This window comes from Abramis brama (assembly GCF_963993115.1).
Source record: "Abramis brama genome assembly, chromosome: 2".
Lineage (NCBI taxonomy): Eukaryota > Metazoa > Chordata > Actinopteri > Cypriniformes > Leuciscidae > Abramis > Abramis brama.
Genome location: NC_139964.1, coordinates 23,336,294 through 23,359,169, shown reverse-complemented (window position 1 = coordinate 23,359,169; position 22,876 = coordinate 23,336,294). Strand labels below are relative to the sequence as shown.

At 39.0% G+C, this 22,876-nt stretch overlaps 1 protein-coding gene across 1 annotated transcript in view; it reads left to right on the top strand.

Moving 5' to 3' along the window:
• The window catches only part of LOC311077974 (adhesion G protein-coupled receptor E4-like), a gene marked incomplete at its 5' end in the record, with an annotated part of 93,951 nt that extends 74,514 nt beyond the window's left edge, over nt 1-19,437 (top strand). The window contains 11 exons of the mRNA XM_084106620.1: nt 14,606-14,677; nt 14,828-15,017; nt 15,802-15,921; nt 16,054-16,229; nt 16,338-16,499; nt 16,575-16,781; nt 16,859-17,091; nt 17,181-17,247; nt 17,332-17,423; nt 18,370-18,529; nt 18,753-19,437. Of these exons, the coding sequence (XP_083962746.1) occupies nt 14,606-14,677; nt 14,828-15,017; nt 15,802-15,921; nt 16,054-16,229; nt 16,338-16,499; nt 16,575-16,781; nt 16,859-17,091; nt 17,181-17,247; nt 17,332-17,423; nt 18,370-18,529; nt 18,753-18,827 (1,554 nt within the window). The 3' untranslated portion in view covers nt 18,828-19,437. The remainder of the gene's footprint in view (nt 1-14,605; nt 14,678-14,827; nt 15,018-15,801; nt 15,922-16,053; nt 16,230-16,337; nt 16,500-16,574; nt 16,782-16,858; nt 17,092-17,180; nt 17,248-17,331; nt 17,424-18,369; nt 18,530-18,752) is intronic.
• Nucleotides 19,438-22,876: the final 3,439 nt, after the last annotated feature.

Here is a 22,876-nt window from a genome sequence, read left to right as displayed (position 1 = left end):
CCATTTCTGAAACTTTGCACATGTCTACTGGCTAATAAATGTGATGTGTCTGTCGAGTTTCATGCATTTTCAAGCATGTGAAGAGTCTCAAAAGCATCCGAAAAGAATATTAAAGTTTGATGCGTTGCCACGGCAACAGTATCTAAGATATCAATAATCCTTTCACAGGTCTACATCTGCCGTGTGTCTACATTATACACATAAAGTTTGAAGCAAATCGGATAAAAATAAGAGGGTGATTTCAAACCATTTTGAAAGTGACACACTTCCTGCTGCCAGTTGGTGGCGCTATAACTTTGACTCACAATAGTCACATCCATGTGATCGGCCTATTACAACGAACACACTGCTGAAGTTTCATCAAGATCAGTTAATGTATGCAGAAGTTATAACACACTTCCTGTTTCCATTATTCGCCATAAATTCGTTTCCTCGCCACGGCCAAACCGTTCGAGATATCAAAAATCCCCTGGCAATTTTTCATCCTCAATGCCTTGACTTCATGCACACCGAGTTTGGTGGCGATCGGGTGAATTCCCTAGGAGAAGTGTTTCAAATACCAGACCATGCGTTTCCAAACAACCCTTAATAGCTGACTTCCTGTTGGGCTGGCGTAAAAAGTAAAAGTACGAAAGTTGTTCGGCCCGATGAGATCTATATATGTACCGAGTTTCATATTATTACATGCAAGCGTGTCTGATTTATGGACCAAGTTTTCGGACCCCGTTCAAGGGGGCGCTGTTGAGCCCCCCTGCCACGCCCGGGTACCAGCTTCAGCCCGGCCCTGATGGCCGCGGGTTCTGACCTGTGTGCAAAGTTTCAAGAGTTTTCGAGCACGTTAAGGGTCTCAAAAGTGCCCGAAAGGTTGACAGAAAAATAAGAATAATAATAATAAAATATAGCTGCGAGCAGCGATTACGGGCCCAAGCCGGTGGCACCGCAACCCCGGTGCCTTTAGTTAACTAAAGGCACCGGGGTGGCAGTACCGCCGGCTTTGGCCCTTCATCGCTGCTCGCAGCTATATTTATATTTATATATATATATATATATATATATATATATGTATATATATATATATATATATATATATATATATATATATATATGTATATATATATATATATATATATATAAGACCAAAAATATTGCTTGACTTACCTTATTCTGATTTTATGATACACTCAAAATATTCCACAACAAATCCTTTAAATTTAATGTAAAAATAAAAATGAAAGAAAGCAGTGTTGGGCTCACGTAACCCTCTCATTAGAATCAAAATGTTTCAACATTTGCGATGTATTTGGATGCTAAACTATTCTTTATTATAGGCTTTGTTCTTCACTCGTGTTCCAATATCGACGGAAAAAATCATCCTCTTCACAAGCGCAAAAATGTGCTTGGAAACACCACAGTGGAGCGGTGCTTACTGTGAATGTATGAATTGTACTACTGACTATTTAGAGCAGTGTAATTGTTATATGTTAGGTTGACTATTTTATTATTATATTTTATGAAGGCCATAATGAACAGGCTGCGATGTCAAGATTACAATGCTGGAATGTGTGTGTGTGTGTGTGTGTGTGTGTGTGTGTGTGTGTGTGTGTGTGTGTGTGTGTGTGTGTGTGTTCATGTTTTTCTATCCCGGTGGGGACTTCAACCTGAATGCATACAGACTCATGGGGACTCGTGTCACAGTGGGGACCTAAATAGAGGTCCCCATGGGTAAACAAGCTTATAAATCATACAGAATGAGTTTTTTTGGAAATGTAAAAATGCAGAAAGTTTTCTGTGATAGGTAGGTTTAGGGGTAGGGTTAGTGTGAGGAGATAGCATATACAGTTTATACAGTATAAAAAAAATTAAGGCTATGGAGAGTCCCCACAAAGATAGTAAACCGTGTGTGTGTGTGTGTGTGTGTGTGTGGCGTGGGCGCGTTTGAACAGTGGACACATAAAAACATACTCCGTCATTATACAGGACGACATTCAAACTGCAAAGTGTTAACTTATATTTGTGTACAGTCGCAATAAAACACAACATTGTGCTTTTGTAAAATAATTTCAAGCAATCCACCCCCCGAAAGGCGCTAATTTTAAAATTAAACTAAAATGCTCACGGCTGCACGGGCATTCATAACGGTGCGCGTCCACGGCGAGGAACGAGCGAGGAATGTTTTTCAGTTAATTCCTACTTCCATAGGAATTCATTTGAAATGCTTGCTCAACCACTATCAATGTCAGTGCGGACGAACATATTTTACTTTCGTTTTTAAGTTGGCGATTCAAAAGCCCCCAGTGGTGTCACACGTCGATTAACCGGTGGTAAAATATTCTCAGTCACATATTACCTAGTATATTTTTATATAGATACAATAGGCCTACCTGATTTTGAACACAAGAGGGCAGTATAGCCCTATGTATAAGGAGGAGTAACTAAAAACTCAGAGTCTGAAATATCCAAAAAATCCACATTCAGACCAAAATATCTGACTTCCAGATGGCTGGAGCTAATGAATGTAAATTAGAAAGTTGTCCGGCTTGATGAGTACAATATACAAACTATTTTTTTTTTACTGTAGTTAAAACTAACCCGCCCACTTTTGTCAAAAGCATGTTGAAAGTGACACACTTCCTGCTGCCAGTTGGTGGCGCTATAACTTTGACTCACAATAGTTACATCCATCTGATCGGCCTCTTACCACGAACACACTGCTGAAGTTTCATCAAGATCAGTTAATGTATGCATAAGTTATTCCACTTCGTGTTTCTCTTTTCTCGCCATAAATTCGTTTCCTCGCCACGGCCAAACCGTTCGAGATATCAAAAATCCGTCCGCAATTTAGAATCCTCAATGTCTTGACTTCATGCACACCGAGTTTGGTGGGGATTGGATGAATTCTCTAGGAGAAGTACTTCGCATTCCACAGCAAGCGTTTTCCAAACAACCCATAATAGCCGACTTCCTGTTGGGCTGGCGTAAAACTTGACCGGGGGAAAGTTGTTCGGCCCGATGAGATCTATATGTGTACCGAGTTTCATATTAATTCATGCAAGCGTGTTTGATCTATGGACCAAGTTTTGGGACACCGTTCAAGGGGGCGCTGTTGAGCCCCCCTGCCACGCCCGGGTACCAGCTTCAGCCCGTCCCTGATGGCAGGGGGTTCTGACTTGTGTGCAAAGTTTCAAGAGTTTTTGAGCACGTTAAGGGCCCCAAAAGCCCCTGAAACCTTGAAACGCATTGAATTCTATTGAAAAATCCCTCCCACTCCTCACACACTCAGAGACAGAGAGAGAGAGAAAATTCTCCAAAAAATCACATTCAAACCAAAATATCTGACTTCCTGTTGCTCTGAGCTAATGAGTGTCAATTAGAAAGTTGTCCGGTTTGATGAGAACAATATACATAGCGAGTTTTGTGACTCTATGTAAAACTAAGCCCCCATTTCTGACTAAAGGTGGCGCTACTGAGCCCCTCACCACGCCCGTTTCTGAAACTTTGCACATGTCTACTGGCTAATAAATGTGATGTGTCTGTCGAGTTTCATGCAATTTCAAGTATGTTAAGAGTCTCAAAAGCATCAAAAAAGAATATTAAAGTTTGATGCGTTGCCACGGCAACAGTATCTAAGATATCAATAATCCTTTCACAGGTCTACATCTGCCGTGTGTTTACATTATACACATAAAGTTTGAAGCAAATCGGGTAAAAATAAGAGGGTGATTTCAAAGCATTTTGAAAGTGACACACTTCCTGCTGCCAGTTGGTGGCGCTATAACTTTGACTCACAATAGTCACATCAATGTGATCGGCCTCTGACAACGAACACACTGTTGAAGTTTCATCAAGATCAGTTAATTTATGCTGAAGTTAAAACACACTTCCTGTTTCCATTATTCGCCATAAATTTGTTTCCTCGCCACGGCCAAACCGTTTGAGTTATCAAAAATCCCCTGGCAATTTTTCATCCTCAATGCCTTGACTTCATTCCCACCGAGTTTGGTGGCGATTGGGTGAATTCCCTAGGAGAAGTGTTTCAAATACCAGACCATGCGTTTCCAAACAACCCTTAATAGCCAACTTCCTGTTGGGCTGGCATAAAACTTAGAGCACGAAAGTTGTTCGGCCCGATGAGATCTATATGTGTACCAAGTTTCATATTATTACATGCAAGCGTGTTTGATTTATGGACCAAGTTTTCGGACCCCGTTCCAGGGGGCGCTGATGAGCCCCCCTGCCACGCCCGGGTACCAGCTTCAGCCCGGCCCTGATGGCCGCGGGTTCTGACCTGTGTGCAAAGTTTCAAGAGTTTTCGAGCATGTTAAGGGCCCCAAAAGTGCCCGAGAAGTAGAAAAATAAATAAATAATAATAATAATAATAAACAATAATCCTACCGAAAACAATAGGGCCTTCGCCCTTTCAGGGCTTGGGCCCTAAATATAGCTGCGAGCAGCGATTGCGGGCCCAAGCCGGTGGCACCGCCACCCTGGTGCCTTTAGTTACACTAAAGGCACCGGGGTGGCGGTGTCACCGGCTTGGGCCCTCCATCGCTGCTCGCAGCTATATTTATTTATATATATATATATATATATATATATATATATATATATATATATAAATATAAATGTAACAAGAATATATATATATATATATATATATATAAGACAGAAAATATTACTTGTCTTACCTTATTCTGATTTTATGATACACTCAAAATATTCCACAACAAATCCTTTAAATGTAATGTAAAAATAAAAACAAAAGTAAGCAGTGTTGGGCTCACGTTACCCTCTCATTAGAATGAAAATGTTTCAACATTTGCCATGTATTTGGATGCTAAACTATTCTTTATTATAGGCTTTGTACTTCATTTGTGTTCCAATATCGACGGAAAAAATCATCCTCCTCATACGCGCAAAAATTTGCTTGGAAACATCACAGTGGAGCGGTGCTTACCGTGAATGGTACAAATTGTACTACTGACTATTTAAACAGAGCAGTGTAATTTTTATATGTTAGGTTGACTATTTTATTAATATATTTTATTAAGACTATAATGAACAGGTTGTGATGTCAAGATTGCAATGCTGGAATGTGTGTGTGTGTGTGTGTGTGTGTGTGGCGCAGGCGTGGGCGCGTTCGAACAGTAGAGACATAAAAACATAAGCTATTCCGTCATTTTTTTCATACAGGACATTATTCAAACTGCAAAGTGTTAACTTATATTTGTGTACAGTCGCAATAAAACACAACATTGCGCTTTTGTAAAATAAATTCAAGCAATCCACCCCCGAAAGGCGCTAATTGTAAAATTTAACTAAAATCACTGCATTCTTTGAAAACGCTCGCTCAGCTCCGCACCATTATCAATGTCTGTGCAGACGAACATATTTTACTTTCATTTTTAAGTAAGCGATTCAAAAGCCCCCAGCGGTGTCACACGTCTATTAACCGGTGGTAAAATATTCTCACTGTCACATACCTATATTTTTATATAGATACAATAGGCCTACCTGATTTTTATTTTTTTATTATTTTGTATTTTTAAACTTAGAATAAAATTAGAATAAAATTATTTTTAAAAAAAGAATAAAATGGGTTTAGTTGTGATATTTGTATACTTTTATATAGAAATAAATGGTATATAATTACATTTTTAGAAAATTTGAGGCTTTTAGTGTTTCCTTTTTGGACATTACTTTAATCCCTCGCCATAGCAAAACCGTTTAAGATATTTATTATCCATTCACAATTTAGCATATTTAATGTATTTTCATCATGTTGAAAAAGTTTGGTGGGAATAAAATAAATAGTTTAAGAGGAGTGGCTAAAAATTCAGAGGCTGATTTTGCAAAAAAATCCACATTCAGACCAAAATATCTGACTTCCTGATGGCCGGAGCTAATGAATGTAAATTAGAAAGTTGTCCGGCTTGATGAGAACAATATACGTACTATTTTTTTTTTACTGTAGTTACAACTAACCCCCCCACTTTTGTCAAAAGCATGTTGAAAGTGACACATAAATTCGATTCCTCGCCACGGCCAAACCGTTCGAGATATCAAAAATCTGTTCGCAAGAATTCATCCTCAATGTCTTGACTTCATTCACACCGAGTTTGGTGGCGATCGGATAAATTTCCTAGGAGGAGTATTTCACATTCCATTGTATGCGTTTTCCAAACAACGTATAATAACCGACTTCCTGTTGGGCTTTTGTAAAACTTAGAGCACGAAAGTTGTTCGGCCCGATGAGATCTATATGTGTACTGAGTTTCATATTATTACATGCAAGCGTGTTTGATTTATGGACCAAGTTTTCGGACACCATTCCAGGGGGCGCTGTCGAGCCCCCCTGCCACGCCCGGGTACCAGCTTCAGTCCGGCCCTGATGGCCGCAGGTTCTGACGTGTGTGCAAAATTTCAAGAGTTTTTGAGTATGTTAAGGGCCCCAAAAGTGGCAAAAAGGTGAAAAAATAAAAAATAAAAAATAAAAATAATAATAATAATAAATATAGCTGCGAGCAGCGATTGCGGGCCCAAGCCGGTGGCACCGCCACCCTGGTGCCTTTACTTACACTAAAGGCACCGGGGTGGCGGTGTCACCGGCTTGGGCCCTCCATCGCTGCTCGCAGCTATATTTATATATATATATATATATATATATATATATATATATATCGGACAAGTAATATTCTCTGTCTTGTCACTTTAAAATATATATATATATATAAAATTCAGAGGCCGATTTTGCAAATAAATACACATTCAACCAAAATATCTGACTTCCTGTTGGTCAGAGCTAATGACTGTAAATTAGAAACTTGTCCGGCTCGATGAGAACAATATATGTACTGATTTTTGTAACTGTGGGTAAAAGTAACCCCCCCATCTTGTCAAAAGCATTTTGAAAGTGACACAGTTCTTGTTGCCAGTTGGTGGCGCTATAACTTTGACTCACAATAGTTACATCCATCTGACCGGCCTCTTACCACGAACACACTGCTGAAGTTTCATCAAGATCAGTTAATGTGTGCAGAAATTATAACACTTTGTGTCTCTCTTTTCTCGCCATAAATTCGTTTCCTCGCCACGGCCAAACCGTTCGAGATATCAAAAATCCGTCCGCAATTTAGCATCCTCAATGTCTTGACTTCATGCACACCGAGTTTGGTGGGGATGGGATGAATTTTCTAGGAGGAGTATTTCACATTCCACAGCAAGCGTTTTCCAAACAACCCATAATAGCCGACTTCCTGTTGGGCTGGCGTGAAACTTGACAGAGGGAAAGTTGTTCGGCCCGATGAGATCTATATGTGTACTGAGTTTCATATTAATTCATGCAAGCGTGTTTGATATATGGACCAAGTTTTCAGACCCCGTTCAACGGGGCGCTGTTGAGCCCCCCTGCCACGCCCGTTTCTGAAACTTTTCACATGTCTACTGGCTAATAAATGTGATGTATCTGTCGAGTTTCATCCAATTTCAAGCATGCTAAGAGTCTCAAACGCATCCGAAAAGAATATTAAAGTTTGATGCGTTGCCACGGCAACAGTATCTAAGATATCAATAATCCTTTCACAGGTCTACATCTGCCGTGTGTCTACAATATACACATAAAGTTTGCAGCAAATCGGGTAAACATAAGAGGGTGACTTCAAAGAATTTTGAAAGTGACACACTTCCTGCTGCCAGTTGGTGGCGCTATAACTTTGACTCACAATAGTCACATCAATGTGATCGGCCTCTGAAAATGAACACACTGCTGAAGTTTTATCAAGATCAGTTAATGTATGCAGAAGTTATAACACACTTCCTGTTTCTCTTTTCTCGCCATAAATTTGTTTCCTCCCCACGGCCAAACCGTTCGAGATATCAAAAATCCGTCCGCAATTTAGTATCCTCAATGTCTTGACTTCATGCTGACCGAGTTTGTAGGCGATTGGATGAATTCTGTAGGAGGAGTACATTAAATTCCACAGCATGCGTTTTTCAAACAACCCTGAATAGCCGACTTCCTGTTGGGCGGAGCTAATAACTTAGAGTGCGGAAGTTGTTCGGCCCGATGAGATCTATATGTGTACCGAGTTTCATATTAATTCATGCAAGCGTGTTTGATATATGGACCAAGATTTCAGATCGTGTTCAAGGGGGCGCTGTTGAGCCCCCCTGCCACGCCCGGTTACCAGCTTCAGCCCAGCCCTGAAGACCGTGGGTTCTGACCTGTGTGAAAAGTTTCAAGAATTTTTGAGCACGTTAAGGGCCCCAAAAGCCACTGAAACCTTGAAAAACAAAGATTAAATGGAATAGAAACCCCCCCCCCCCCCCACACACACACACACAGACACACAGAGAGAAAATTCTCCAGAAAATCCACATTCAAACCAAAATATCTGACTTCCTGTTGGTCTGAGCTAATAACTGTAAATTAGAAAGTTGTCCGGTTTGATGAGAACAATATACATACCAAGTTTTGTGATTCTAGGAAAAACTAAGCCCCCATTTTTGACTAAAGGTGGCGCTACTGAGCCATTCCACCACGCCCGTTCCTGAAACTTTGCACATGTCTACTGGATAATAAATGTGATGTGTCTGTCGAGTTTCATCCAATTTCAAGCATGTGAAGGGTCTCAAAAGCATCCGAAAAGAATATTAAAGTTTGATGCGTTGCCACGGCAACAGTATCTAAGATATCAATAATCCTTTCACAGGCCTACATCTGCCATGTGTCTACATTATACACATAAAGTTTGAAGCAAATCGGGTAAAAATAAGAGGGTGATTTCAAAGCATTTTGAAAGTGACACACTTCCTGTTGCCAGTTGGTGGCGCTATAACTTTGACTCACAAAGGTCACATCCATGTGATCAGCCTCTTACAATGAACACACTGCTGAAGTTTCATCAAGATCAGTTAATGTATGCAGAAGTTATAACACACTTCCTGTTTCTATTTTCTCGCCATAAATTTGTTTCCTCGCCACGGTCAAACCGTTCAAGATATCAAAAATCCGTCCGCAATTTATCATCCTCAATGTCTTGACTTCATGCACACCGAGTTTGGAGGCGAATGGATGAATTTCCTAGGAGGAGTACATCAAATTCCACAGCATGCTTTTTCCAAACAACCCATAATAGCCGACTTCCTGTTGGGCTGGCGTAAAACTTAGAGCACGAAAATTGTTCGGCCCGATAAGATCTATATGTGTACCGAGTTTCATATTAAATCATGCAAGCGTGTTTGATATATGGACCAAGTTTTCGGACCACACTCGGACCCCATTCAAGGGGGCGCTGTCGAGCCCCCCTGCCACGCCCCGGTACCATCTTCAGCCCGGCCCTAATGGCCGCAGCTTCTGACCTGTGTGCAAAGTTTCATGAGTTTTTGAGCACGTTAAGGGCCCCAAAAGCCCCTGAAACCTTGAAGAACAATAATAATAATAAATATAGCTGCGAGCAGCGATTACGGGCCCAAGCCGGTGGCACCGCAACACCGGTGCCTTTAGTTACCTAAAGGCACCGGGGTGGTGGTGCCGCCGGCTTTGGCCCTTCATCGCTGCTCGCAGCTATATTTATATATATATATATATATATATATATATATATATATATATATATATATATATACATACATACATACATATACATATATATATATATATATATATATATATATATATAGAAGACAGAAAATATTACTTGTCTTACTTTATTCAGATTTTATGATACACTCAAAATATTACACAACATTGATTAACGTTGATTAACCCGTTGATTAACCGGTGGTAAAATATTCTCACCGTCACATACCTAGTATATTTTTATATAGATACAATAGGCCTACCTGATTTTGAACACAAGAGGGCAGTATAGCCCTATGTATGACTTGACTTTTATGGAACTAAAGAGTACAATTGCTATTTTTAAACGTATAAGTAATTCTTAAATTGAAAAAAAAAAGAATAAAATGGGTTTAGTTGTGATATTTATATACTTTTATATAGAAATAAATGGTGTATAATTACATTTTTAGAAGATGAGGCTTTTAGCGTTTCCTTTTTGTACATTAATTTAATCCCTCACTATATCAAAACCGTTTGAAATATTTAATATCCGTTCACAATTTAGCATCTTTAATGTATTTTCATCGTGTTGAAAAAGTTTGGTGTGAAAAAAATAAACCAGTTAGGAGGAGTAGCTAAAAACTCAGAGTCTGAAATATCCCAAAAATCCACATTCAGACCTAAATATCTGACTTCCTGTTGGTCGGAGCTAATTACTTTAAATTAGAAAGTTGTCCGGCTCGATGAGACCAATGTACGTACTGATTTTTGTTACTGTATATACAACTAACCCCCCCACTTTTGTCAAAGGCATTTTGAAAGTGACACACTTCCTGCTGCCAGTTGGTGGCGCTATAACTTTGACTCACAATAGTTACATCCATCTGATCAGCCTCTTACCACGAACACACTGGTGAAGTTTCATCAATATCAGTTAATGTATGCAGAAGTTATACCGCTTCGTGTTTCTCTTTTCTCGCCATAAATTCGTTTCCTCACCACGGCCAAACCGTTCGAGATATCAAAAATCCGTCCGCAATTTAGCATCCTTACTGTCTTGACTTCATGCACACAGAGTTTGGTGGCGATTGAATTAATTCTGTAGGAGGAGTACATTAAATTCCACAGCAAGCGTTTTCCAAACAACCCATAATAGCTGACTTCCTGTTGGGCTGGCGTAAAACTTGACCGGGGAAAAGATGTTCGGCCCGATGAGATCTATATGTGTACCGAGTTTCATATTAATTCATGCAAGCGTGTTTGATCTATGGACTAAGTTTTCAGACCCAGTTCAAGGGGGCGCTGTTGAGCCCCCCTGCCACGCCCGGGTACCAGCTTCAGCCCGGCCCTGATGCCAGGGGGTTCTGACTTGTGTGCAAAGTTTCAAGAGTTTTTGAGCACGTTAAGGACCCCAAAAGCCCCTGAAACCTTGATTAACAATATAAAAGCAATAGTCAAATTCCCCCCTCCCCTCACACACACAGAGACACAGAGAGAGGGAGAGAAAATTCTCCAGAAAATCCACATTCAAACCAAAATATCTCTCTTCCTCTTGGTCTGAGCTAGTTACTGTAAATTAGAAAGTTGTCCGTCTTGATGAGAACAATACACATACCAAGTTTTGTTGCTGTTGATAAAACTAACCCCCCCACTTTTGACTAAAGGTGGCGCTACTGAGCCCCTCACCACGCCCGTTTCTGAAACTTTGCACATGTCTACTAGGTAATAAATGTAATGTGTCTGTCGAGTTTCATGCAATTTCAAGCATGCTAAGAGTCTCAAAAGCATCAAAAAAGAATATTGATGTTTGATGCGTTGCCATGGCAACAGTATTAAAGATATCAAAAATCCTTTCACAGGTCTACATCTGCCGTGTGTTTACATTATACACATAAAGTTTGAAGCAAATCGGGTAAAAATAAGAGGGTGATTTCAAAGCATATTGAAAGTGACACACTTCCTGCTGCCAGTTGGTGGCGCTATAACTTTGACTCACAATAGTCACATCCATGTGATCGGCCTCTTACAATGAACACACTGCTGAAGTTTAATCAAGATCAGTTAATGTATGCAGAAGTTATAACACACTTCCTGTGTATATTTTCTCGCCATAAATTCATTTCCTCGCCACGGCCAAACCGTTTGAGATATCAAAAATCCGTCCGCAATTTATCATCCTCAATGTCTTGACTTTATGCACACCGAGTTTGGAGGCGAATGGATGAATTTCCTAGGAGGAGTACATCAAATTCCACAGCATGCGTTTTCCAAACAACCCATAATAACCGACTTCCTGTTGGGCTGGCGTAAAACTTAGAGCACGAAAGTTGTTCGGCCCGATAAGATCTATATGTGTACCGAGTTTCATATTAATTCATGCAAGCGTGTTTGGTATATGGACCAAGTTTTCGGACCGCACTCTGACCCCATTCAAGGGGGCGCTGTGTATGTATATATGCCAGTTGGTGGCGCTATAACTTTGACTCCCAATAGTTACATCCATCTGATCGGCCTCTTACCACGAACACACTGCTGAAGTTTCATCAAGATCAGTTAACGTATGCAGAAGTTATATTACTTCGTGTTTCTCTTTTCTCGCCATTGTTTCCTCGCCACGGCCAAACCGTTCGAGATATCAAAAATCCGTCCGGAATTTATCATCCTCAATGTCTTGACTTCATGCTGACCGAGTTTGGAGGCGATTGGATGAATTCTCTAGGATGAGTACATCAAATTCCACAGCATGCGTTTTTCAAACAACCCATAATAGCCGACTTCCTGTTGGGCGGAGCTAATAACTTAGAGTGCGGAAGTTGTTCGGCCCGATGAGATCTATATGTGTACCGAGTTTCATATTAATTCATGCAAGCGTGTTTGATATATGGACCAAGTTTTTAGACCGTGTCCAAGGGGGCGCTGTTGAGCCCCCCTGCCACGCCCGGGTACCAGCTTCAGCCCGGCCCTGATGACCGTGGGTTCTGACCTGTGTGGAAAGTTTCAAGAGTTTTTGAGCACGTTAAGGGCCCCAAAAGCCCCTGAAACCTTGAAGAACAAAGATTAAATGGAATAGACAACCCCCCCCCCCCACACACACACAGACACACAGAGAGAGAGAGAAAATTCTCCAGAAAATCCACATTCAAACCAAAATATCTGACTTCCTGTGGGTCTGAGGTAAATGACTGTAAATTAGAAAGGTGTCCTGCTTGATGAGAACAATACACCTACCAAGTTTTGTGATTCTAGGAAAAACTAAGCCCCCATTTTTGACTAAAGGTGGCGCTACTGAGCCATTCCACCACGCCCGTTTCTGAAACTTTCCACATGTCTACTGGATAATAAATGTGATGTGTCTGTCGAGTTTCATGCATTTTCAAGCATGTGAAGAGTCTCAAAAGCATCCGAAAAGAATATTAAAGTTTGATGCGTTGCCACGGCAACAGTATCTAAGATATCAATAATCCTTTCACAGGTCTACATCTGCCGTGTGTCTACATTATACACATAAAGTTTTAAGCAAATCGGGTAAAAATAAGAAAGTGATTTCAAAGCATTTTGAAAGTGACACACTTCCTGTTGCCAGTTGGTGGCGCTATAACTTTGACTCACAAAGGTCACATCCATGTGATCGGCCTCTTACAACGAACACACTGCTGAAGTTTCAGCAAGATCAGATAATGTATGCAGAAGTTATAACACACTTCCTGTGTCCCATTATTCGCCATAAATTCGTTTCCTCGCCACGGCCAAACCGTTCGAGATATCAAAAATCTGTTCGCAAGAATTCATCCTCAATGTCTTGACTTCATTCACACCGAGTTTGGCGGCGATCGGATGAATTCCCTAGGAGGAGTATTTCACATTCCATTGTATGCGTTTTCCAAACAACGTATAATAACCGACTTCCTGTTGGGCTTTTGTAAAACTTAGAGCACGAAAGTTGTGCGGCCCGATGAGATCTATATGTGTACTGAGTTTCATATTATTACATGCAAGCGTGTTTGATATATGGACCAAGATTTCGGACCCCATTCCAGGGGGCGCTGTCGAGCCCCCCTGCCACGCCCGGGTACCAGCTTCAGTCCGGGTGATGGCCGCGGGTTCTTACCTGTGTCCAAAGTTTCAAGAGTTTTTGAGCATGTTAAGGGCCCCAAAAGTGGCAAAAAGGCAAAAAAAAAAAATAATGAAAAAAAAAAAAAAAAAAATCCTTACGAAAACAATAGGGCCTCCGCCCTTTCAGGGCTTGGGCCCTAATAATCCTACCGGAAACAATAGGGCCTTCGCCCTTTCAGGGCTTGGGCCCTAATAATCCTACCGAAAACAATAGGGCCTTCGCCCTTTCAGGGCTTGGGCCCTAATAAAAATAATAATCCTTACGAAAACAATAGGGCCTCCGCCCTTTCAGGGCTTGGGCCCTAAAAATAATCCTTACGAAAACAATAGGGCCTCCGCCCTTTCAGGGCTTGGGCCCTAATTAACACTATAAATTACTACAAATTCCCTTGTTATTTGAGGAGTAACAGAAAGCTTACATAATAAAATGTTGAAAATACGTAACTGTCCATCATTCATTTATTTGCCAAACCACTGTAATTTACGGAGGGTTTTGGGTAAGCGGGTCCACAATAGCTTTGAAGCCTATTCTCTCTGTCATCATCATTGTTCTGCATTCTCATTGGTTTGCTGGCAATATGGGGAGAATATTTAATGCGCAGAGTAAGCTGTCCATTTCAACCACACATTCTCATTACTTCTTTTACAAACTTAAACTTTTATTACAGTACTTCTGTGACAAAAGTTTGTTAGTTTGGATACAAACACTGTCCACGGTAGCGAGCAAAATACAGAAAAGCACCTTTGGAAAAGTATTTTCATTTACACCAGTAGGTGGTGACAAATGTTTAAAAAATGTATGTCATTGAACCATTTGTTAAAGAAAGTCATTGAAAAACACTGTCTGTGTCTCATTTCAGAGGCACTCAGCATACCCGGTTAAATTCATCGCTCACACATCGTCAAATTCTGTCTTCTCAATTTTGATTTCAGATTCTGACTGAATGCCTTCAAAATCTTCTTGAGCAGATCGAGAACATTACAGATCAAGAGATTCCTTTGACTGTAAGTCTTCAAGAGATTTTTTTTATATATATATAAAATAATCAAATCAAATGTAATTGTCAGTTACATGATTGACATCACAGGTCTGATTAATTGGGTTTCTTAATATTTACATGTACAGTAATTGTATTTTTCTGATCAATAAATTAGACTGTGGCCGATATTTTGAATATGGTCCTCAACGCTTCAGGAAAGTTTTTAGAGTCTTCATCATCACTCAGCCCAGCTGAACTAGCCTCCTACGGAAACCGTGTGTTAAAAGCCAATGAGAAACTCATCTCTACATTGGTGAAGCCGACAGACACAAATGACAGTGTCAGTTTTACTCTTGCTGCTGTTGGTGAGTGGAGAAACTGTTATTATTGATGATGAAACTGAGATTATATATGATATCAGGGAGTTTATATAGTCTAGAGCAGGGGTTCTCAACTCTGGACCACGACATCCACTTTCCTGGAGTTTAGCTCCAACCCTAATCAAACACACCTGAACAAGCTAACCAATGTCTTCATGATTACTACAACGTTACAGGCACACAGCAAAATCCCCAGTGTTAAATCAGCACTGCTCAGAGTACGTCCCAATCTAAAGAGTATTTAAAGTGTTAAAGTTAATGTCTTAATTAAGTGATTAATTAAGAGATGATTGAGCATTAGTGATGAACACCCGCTTCAGCCACAGCCTTAGGGTCTGTTTACACGACACCGTTTTCAACTAAAAACGTAAAAGTTTTGGCCGTTCGTTTCCACGACAACAAAGAGTCAGTTTGGGTGCCTGAAAATGCAAAGTTTTGAAAACTCAAAGGAAACACTTCTGATTTTTAAGCATATCGTTGTCGTGTAAATGTACCCTAAGATGAATTAACTGAAGATAAAAGAAGACGTTCTGACAAGATCTCAGCAGAGGAGGATTAAACAACTCAAACAGCATTACCAGATTGACTTAATTTAACTCTGGGGATTTTGCTGTGTACAAAGTAAACTGATTAGTTCAAACTAGTAATTAGATGAAATAGTTATTTTATTTTAGTCTTTTTATTGTTTTGTTTTTTGCACATTTGTGCAAATTTAATCAACTTTAATAAAAACAAAAAACAAAACATAACTGCTTATTTTCTAAATCAGAGGTTGAAGTCTTCATGGTTGGACCCAATGTCACCTTAGATAAAATCCCTCGACTTGACACGACAAATTCTTCTGTGGACATCGATCTCATTGGGATCGCCAAGAACAACAATGAAACAAGTATGTGAGATGTGTTTTAATACAACATTTTTAATAAAACATTTTTAGAAGATATATCACTAAACCACATTTAAATAAAGGTTTTTATTGTGTTGAATACAAGTTTCTTCTGTTTCTGTCACACAGGATCAGCTGCTGTGGCTTTCATGAGTTATAACACAATGGAGAATCTACTGAAGCCAGACTTCTTCAACACATTCAATGACATGATTAAAACCATGATGTCCACTGTGATCTCAGCTACTCTTCCCAAAACCAACAACACTAAACTCACCAAACCAGTCAACTTCACCCTCAAACACATCAGAGTGAGAGACTGAAATGTGTTTTTGTCCAACCTGAGAACTGATGAACACCTGAAAACATCTAATATTCAGTGTTGTTATATTTTCTGCATGTTCTTCTTCTTTCTGCAGGAGTTTGACCCCGACGGTTCTCTGTCCTGTGTGTACTGGAATATCAGCGAGTGGATTGTAGATGGTTGTTCTGTTTTAGAGACCAACAGCAGCTACACTGTGTGTTCCTGTGTTCATCTGTCCACATTCGCTCTCATCATGCAAACCAGCCGCCCATCAGAGGTACGAGAACATTTATAGTGAGCATTGAGGAACAGCACAGATTTGACACTCATGTACTCTGACATGTTTTCTCAGAGCAACTCACTGCTGGAGCTGTTGAATTTGGTGTGTGTGATCGTGGGGCTGGTGTTCTTCAGTTTGGCCCTGTTGACCTTTGCCCTTTGTCAGTGGAGTCCTGGAGTGAATAATGTGGCTCGAATCAACATCTGTGTGAGTCTTCTGTTGGCTCAACTTCTGCTCCTGCTCACACAACAGTTCCTGAGCCTCATACGCCGTCATCAGGTGAGAATGATGAAGGAGCCCTACAGCTCAGCACAGTCTCACTGAGAATCATCATAACCGTCTCTCATGATCTCCAGGTGTTGTGTGCCGTGATATCAGGTGTGCTGCACTTCCTCTTTCTCTCCGGCTTTGTGTGGATGTTCATTGAAGCTGTGCTGCTCTTCATCTGTGTGAAGAACCTATCACAGATCAGCTCCAAAAAGAGGGAGGTGCTTAGCAGTGGATACCTGTGTGTGATTGGATATACGGTTGCTCTGGTTGTGGTGGCCGTGTCTGCTGCGGTGGATCACAAAGGCTACGGAAGTGAAGAGTGAGTTTAGTTTGAGTGACTCAGAGATCAACACCTTCATCCTTCATGTTTGGTCATTGATTTTTTATTTATTTTTTTCCTCCAAACAGGTGCTGGATTAAAATGGATAAAGGTTTTATCTGGAGTTTTCTGGGACCTGTTGCGGTCATACTAGCAGTAAACACATTTCTCATCATGACTTTGTATTAAAAGGAAAACAGTGATTAAAGATTAATTCCTGTTGTTTCTCTTACTGTGCAGTTAAACATGATTCTCATCATCTGCTTCATCATCAGTCTGATCTCCACCTTGAAAAATCTGAACGCTGAGGTTTCACAGATCAAACGAACCAAGTAACAAACAATATAATTTGAACACTTCATGAAATGTGTATATATATTGTTTTATGCTGCATATTTCTAGACACATTTATCCTTATTTTGATTATTCTCAGGTTAGGTAAAGTCAAATGTGTCCTAAATCATAAGCATCTGAATTTTCATACTCACAATCCATATGGTCAGAAGACTTCTTCGTGGTCTCTTCAGCTCACTTTTTTAGAAATCAAAGACTTTTGGCAGGCGAGAGTAGCAAAAGAGTTTCTTAGTTTCAACTAAATATAGTTTTATTATCTACAGGTTAATTAGTTTACATATAAAGTACTAATATAAAAAAACAAACAAGAAAGACCGGAGAGGCCATTAAGAATCAGCGTCTGCCTTCATCTTCTCCTTTCAGCCTTTTATAGACCATCTGATTTTTTTAGGTCATCTTTGGAAATCCCCTCATAAATGATCAGTCTCTTACAGACAATTTATCCAATCCTAAGTCTTGAGGTGTCTTGAGTTCTGGGAATTCCTTTCGGACCTGTCTATATAAAGCCTTTCGCCTCTTAGTCTTCCTCCTTCAGACTTTTCTACTTTGTTGCATTCTGCGCTTCGACCGCAACACATCCAACGGTAATGCTTGTATTTATCTTCTTTCTTTAGCAAAGCTCTTTCTAATACATGTTTTGTTCCTCTCTATGCTTTTTAATTAATGCTTGAAACATTAAGTGTGGTATGTTTTTCTTTATAAACCACTTTCTCAAAAAAACAAACAAAAAAAACATTTTACAATAACAATTGCTGAGTTTTTCTTCTTAAACCACTTTCTTAATAAACAAGTTTCAAATGTGGTTGATTACACAACAGAAGTGTTCTACAGACAAAAAGGCATACTTATAACAGGACAATTGCAGATTTTCCACAACAATATAATCAATAAATATATATATTAACTCTCCATCTTTCTCTGCAGGATTATGACATTTAAAACACTGGCTCATGTGATTCTTGGTGTTTCCTGGATTCTGGGTTTATTCACTTATGGCAGGAAGGAGCTGGAGATCATCTTCCTGATCTTGAACTCTCAGCAGGGAACCTTCATCTTCCTGATCTATTGTGTCCTCAATAATGAGGTCAGACATCAGTACAGACAGTCTACCAGAAAATCATCTCTCACCTACTTTATATTAAAGGGTTAGTTCACCCAAAAATGAAAATTAGCCCATTATTTCTTGAGGGTGAGTTAATCATGGGCTAATTTTCATTTAGGGGTGAACTAACCCTTTAAGTAATTTTTTTTTTTTTTTTTTTTTTTAACCAGAGTTTAAAACTATTTATCTTCTCATTCTTGTCCAGGTCAGGCAGCAGTACAGGAAGTTCTTCAGATGTCTTTGCTGTGGACTCAAATCAAACACCATCAAGAAACACTGAAGACTAAAGCATCCATATTCAGCAAAGGAAGTGCCGTTATTATAAAAGTTATTCTGTCATGATTTAGATATTATATGACTGTCTCAGCTACACATTTCACTAGTTAACATGCTATATATTTACAGCGGTCAATACACTTGTGTGAATCTATACATTTCTTTAAGTGCAACATTTCTTTGGTAGAGTAACTACCATGATTTTTAGAGGCTTGTATACTGGGTTACACTTTTAATACGCTAAAAAAAATAAGAAGATAAAGCAATTGTTTTTTAGTTTAAAGTGTTTTATTAAAGCAGTGTGATATCTGTAACATTTCAAATCTTATTTTCTTTTAAACAATATATTCAAAACATATTCATAACTCATAATCTCACAATCCAAAAAAATCCCACAGAAGTATCCCACAGAATTTGTGAATAAACAAATCCAGTTTCACAATTAAAAACAATAAATAACATAAATTACCTTTAATAAAACAGAAAAAAGTTCCATATGATTTTGCATAAGAAATGAACCACAATATCAATAGTTTGAAACATTTATTTTATATAATTCTAGTATTTGTTACAAATTTGTCCTCTAGCTGACTTTGAGCTTTTGAGTTTCTCACCATATAACTTCTGCATCAAGTGTTGTTTCACATACTTAAGAGGGAGGATCCAAGCATCACTTTGAGCCACCACTATATGAAATCAACTGGAAATACATTAAATCTCTATTTCAAACCAGACTGACTTATTTTTCTGTCGTTCATCTACAGAAGCTCTTTTTGCGAATTAGCAGAGGTTTAGATGTTAATGATTTATTGAAAATGTTTGGTTTTTATTGAATCAGTGTTTCTTTTGGTTGGTCAGTCTTAGCTTTTTATATCAGTTTGTGGGGGGTTTTGTAACAGTGTTAACAAACATATGATCAGACAAATGATCAAGTGATATAGTTTTATTATAAAGAAATGTTTGACTAAACTTAAACTGACCAAAATTTATCCACAAGATATTATTCACATTGACCAGAGTTGTCAGGTATTAAGATATCCATGTTTATAAACTGCTTTACATACTTTGGCAAGCATAGTTATAGAGCAGGGATGGGCAAACTCTGTACTGGAGGGCCACTGTCCTGCAGAGTTTAACAAGCATTTGTCACAACAAGTCACCACATATTATTCCTATTTCACTTAAATTGTTTTTTTTTTTTTTTTTTTTTAAGGCAATCGGTTTGCATGCTATTTTAAATTAAGTCTAACTAATTAGATTGTACAGTGTACGGAAAACTTTTTAATGCAGTTCAGGCGTTCTGCATCTTCCTCAGTCTTTCAGTGCACTGTTAGACCTTACCGGGTTTTTTTTACAGTAAAATACTGGCAACACTGTTGCCAGTAAAATACTGTTAATTGGACAGTTCTTTACTGTAATCTAGTTTGTTTCTGTAAAAATGCACTAAATTATAGTTAACTAATTACACTTTCAGAAACCGACTGCCTTAAATTGACCAACTGTCATTTAAATGTATTAACTAAAGTTTATAATGCATTAATAATGTGAGCAAAGTAAAACTGTGAACTTCTTTCATTTGAGACCACTAAAAAACTATTGTACAAATAAAGAGATTTCCACTGGACCAACAACTACACAGTCACTGCGTTTTAAATAAAGCAACATGCAGCAAATCATCAATGTTTGTAGATCTTCTGCTGGACTGAAGCACAGGCTCTACTCTTCTGCACAATGGTGACCCAAAAAATTAATTTTACAGTAAACTACTGGCAACAGTGTTGCCAGTATAAACCTGTTTTATAACTTACAGTTTATTACTGTTAAAATACATTTTGTGGGTGTGTCTTTTTTATCTTACACAGTTAACCCTTTCAACCCCTCAGGGAAATCCACACTACAATGAGTAAAAAGTAACGATGCAGTGAGATAATTAAGGGAATATTTAAGTGATTGTAAGCAGAATCACTGAAGAAAAGAGAAACACAAGAACAGAAAATAGAGAAACACAATAACTACGACTGACTTCCAGCCATTACACATTATTACACTTATTATTAACCAGTATGACTTTATTTCTGTCATACAGAAGTTGTTATTGAGATGTTTAATTGAAAATGTTTGGTTTGAAGTTACCATTATAGAGATCAGTGCTTGCTTTAGTTGGGATGCTGATGCTAAAACATTAGTTTTTCTTTTGCTGCTTGAGCTGTGTTTTTGCAAGTCACACTTGTGCGCACACAGTTTATGAATGACTGCAGTTTTAATGATTATGATGACAAAATCATCATATTGCCTGTTCATTCACTAAGGAATTCATTCTCACTTATTCAGAGTTTAATCCTCAATCAAAAGTGTTACATTACCACCACTGTGAAAACGCAGCAATAAGATATAATGACTCTTTTTTTTTTAAAGACATCAGTGAAACAGGTTATATCATGATGATTATAAAACCATCAACAGGTAACCATCATCACCTGATCTCATTTCACTTTAGCTTTCTTTGCTGCTGCAAATGTGTTTGACACACACACTGTCACAGTGGCCAAAGAAGACAAAAGATATAATAAGAGTTAAGAGCCCAACTAATGGAAGCACTCATCACTGTTATGGTGACTTCAAATGAAACACATTAGAGTTAAACCTCTGTTAATTCTCAATAAAAACTTCTGTAGACGTCTGACAGAAATAAAGTCAGTCTGGTTAGTAATAAGTGAAGCTGGTAATGCTGTTTGTGGAGTTGTTTAATCCTCCTCTGCTGAGATCTTCACAGATTTAATGTCTTCTTTTCTCTTCAGCTGATTTCATCTGAGGCTGTGTCTGAAGTCAGTTGTAGTTCTTGTGTTTCTGCTCGTCTCTATTTCTGTTCTCTTCTTTCCTTCAGTGATTCTGCTTGTTAACAGGCTTATTAAGGCTGAGATGACTCCATATTTAATATACACAGATTTTGTGGCTCAGATAAGGTCCAGTTCTGGTTTATTTCTTTGCTCTTGGCTGACATGTGGCATTGCTATGGCCTGCTTGTGGCCCAGATCTGGCAAACAGGAGTGGGCCACTCAAGTGCCGTAGATCCACGCTGCATGTGGGCCAGATCATCTTTCCACGTGTGCCAGATGTGGGCCGGATCTGGGCCAACACAATGTTGCTATGTGGGTAAGTATCAAAAAATACACAATTTATAAATTAAAAGCTTGACTAAAAAGATGTGTCTTAAGAAGTCTCTTAAAACAATCCACAGAAGCAGCATCCCTGATAGACGCAGGTAATGTATTCCATAACTTTGGCGCATTACAGGAAAAGGCCCTTCCCCCCATAGTTTTTAATTTACATCGAGGCTGACACAGAGAGAGAGAGCCAGCAGAGCGGAGAGAGCGAGCAGGAATGGAAGGAGTAACCAAATCACAGATGTAATCTGGAGCCAGCCCACACTGTTAACCGTTGCTGTAAAAAAAGGCCATATTCTGACAATATCATACCATTTTCCATTAAAACAGTAATATACTGTAGAAAACAAAAATAGCCTACAGGAATATACTGTGAATTAACAGTGCTCAAAATCGACACTCAGAGGCTGTTTTCACAATCACACCCTATACCCTCATTCACTATTCCCTACATTAGTTCACTAATATAGTCCCCTTGACAGAGTGAATGAAAAGAAGTGAGTGAATTGAGACACTGATGAACACCTGATAAGCAGAATCACTGAAGGACAGAGAAACAAGAACAGAAAAAAGAGAAACACAAGAACTACAACTGACTTCCAGTGTGAAACCAGTTTACAAACCAGTTTAAATTACTGTACTATTGTATACTGTTTTTTGTTTTTTTTACATAGGATTGAGGGTCAGGAACGACAAGGGGGAAGGCCTCCTATGTTCACAGAACAGCAAGAGAGGGAGATAGTAAACATGGTTTTGGCCAACAATGCTATAACACTCAATCAGCTCCAAGCTAACATTGTCAATAACCACGCCAGTTTCAACGATATCCATCAGGTCTCAACATCAACACTGGCACGCATCCTAAAAAAAAATTATATTCAAATGAAAC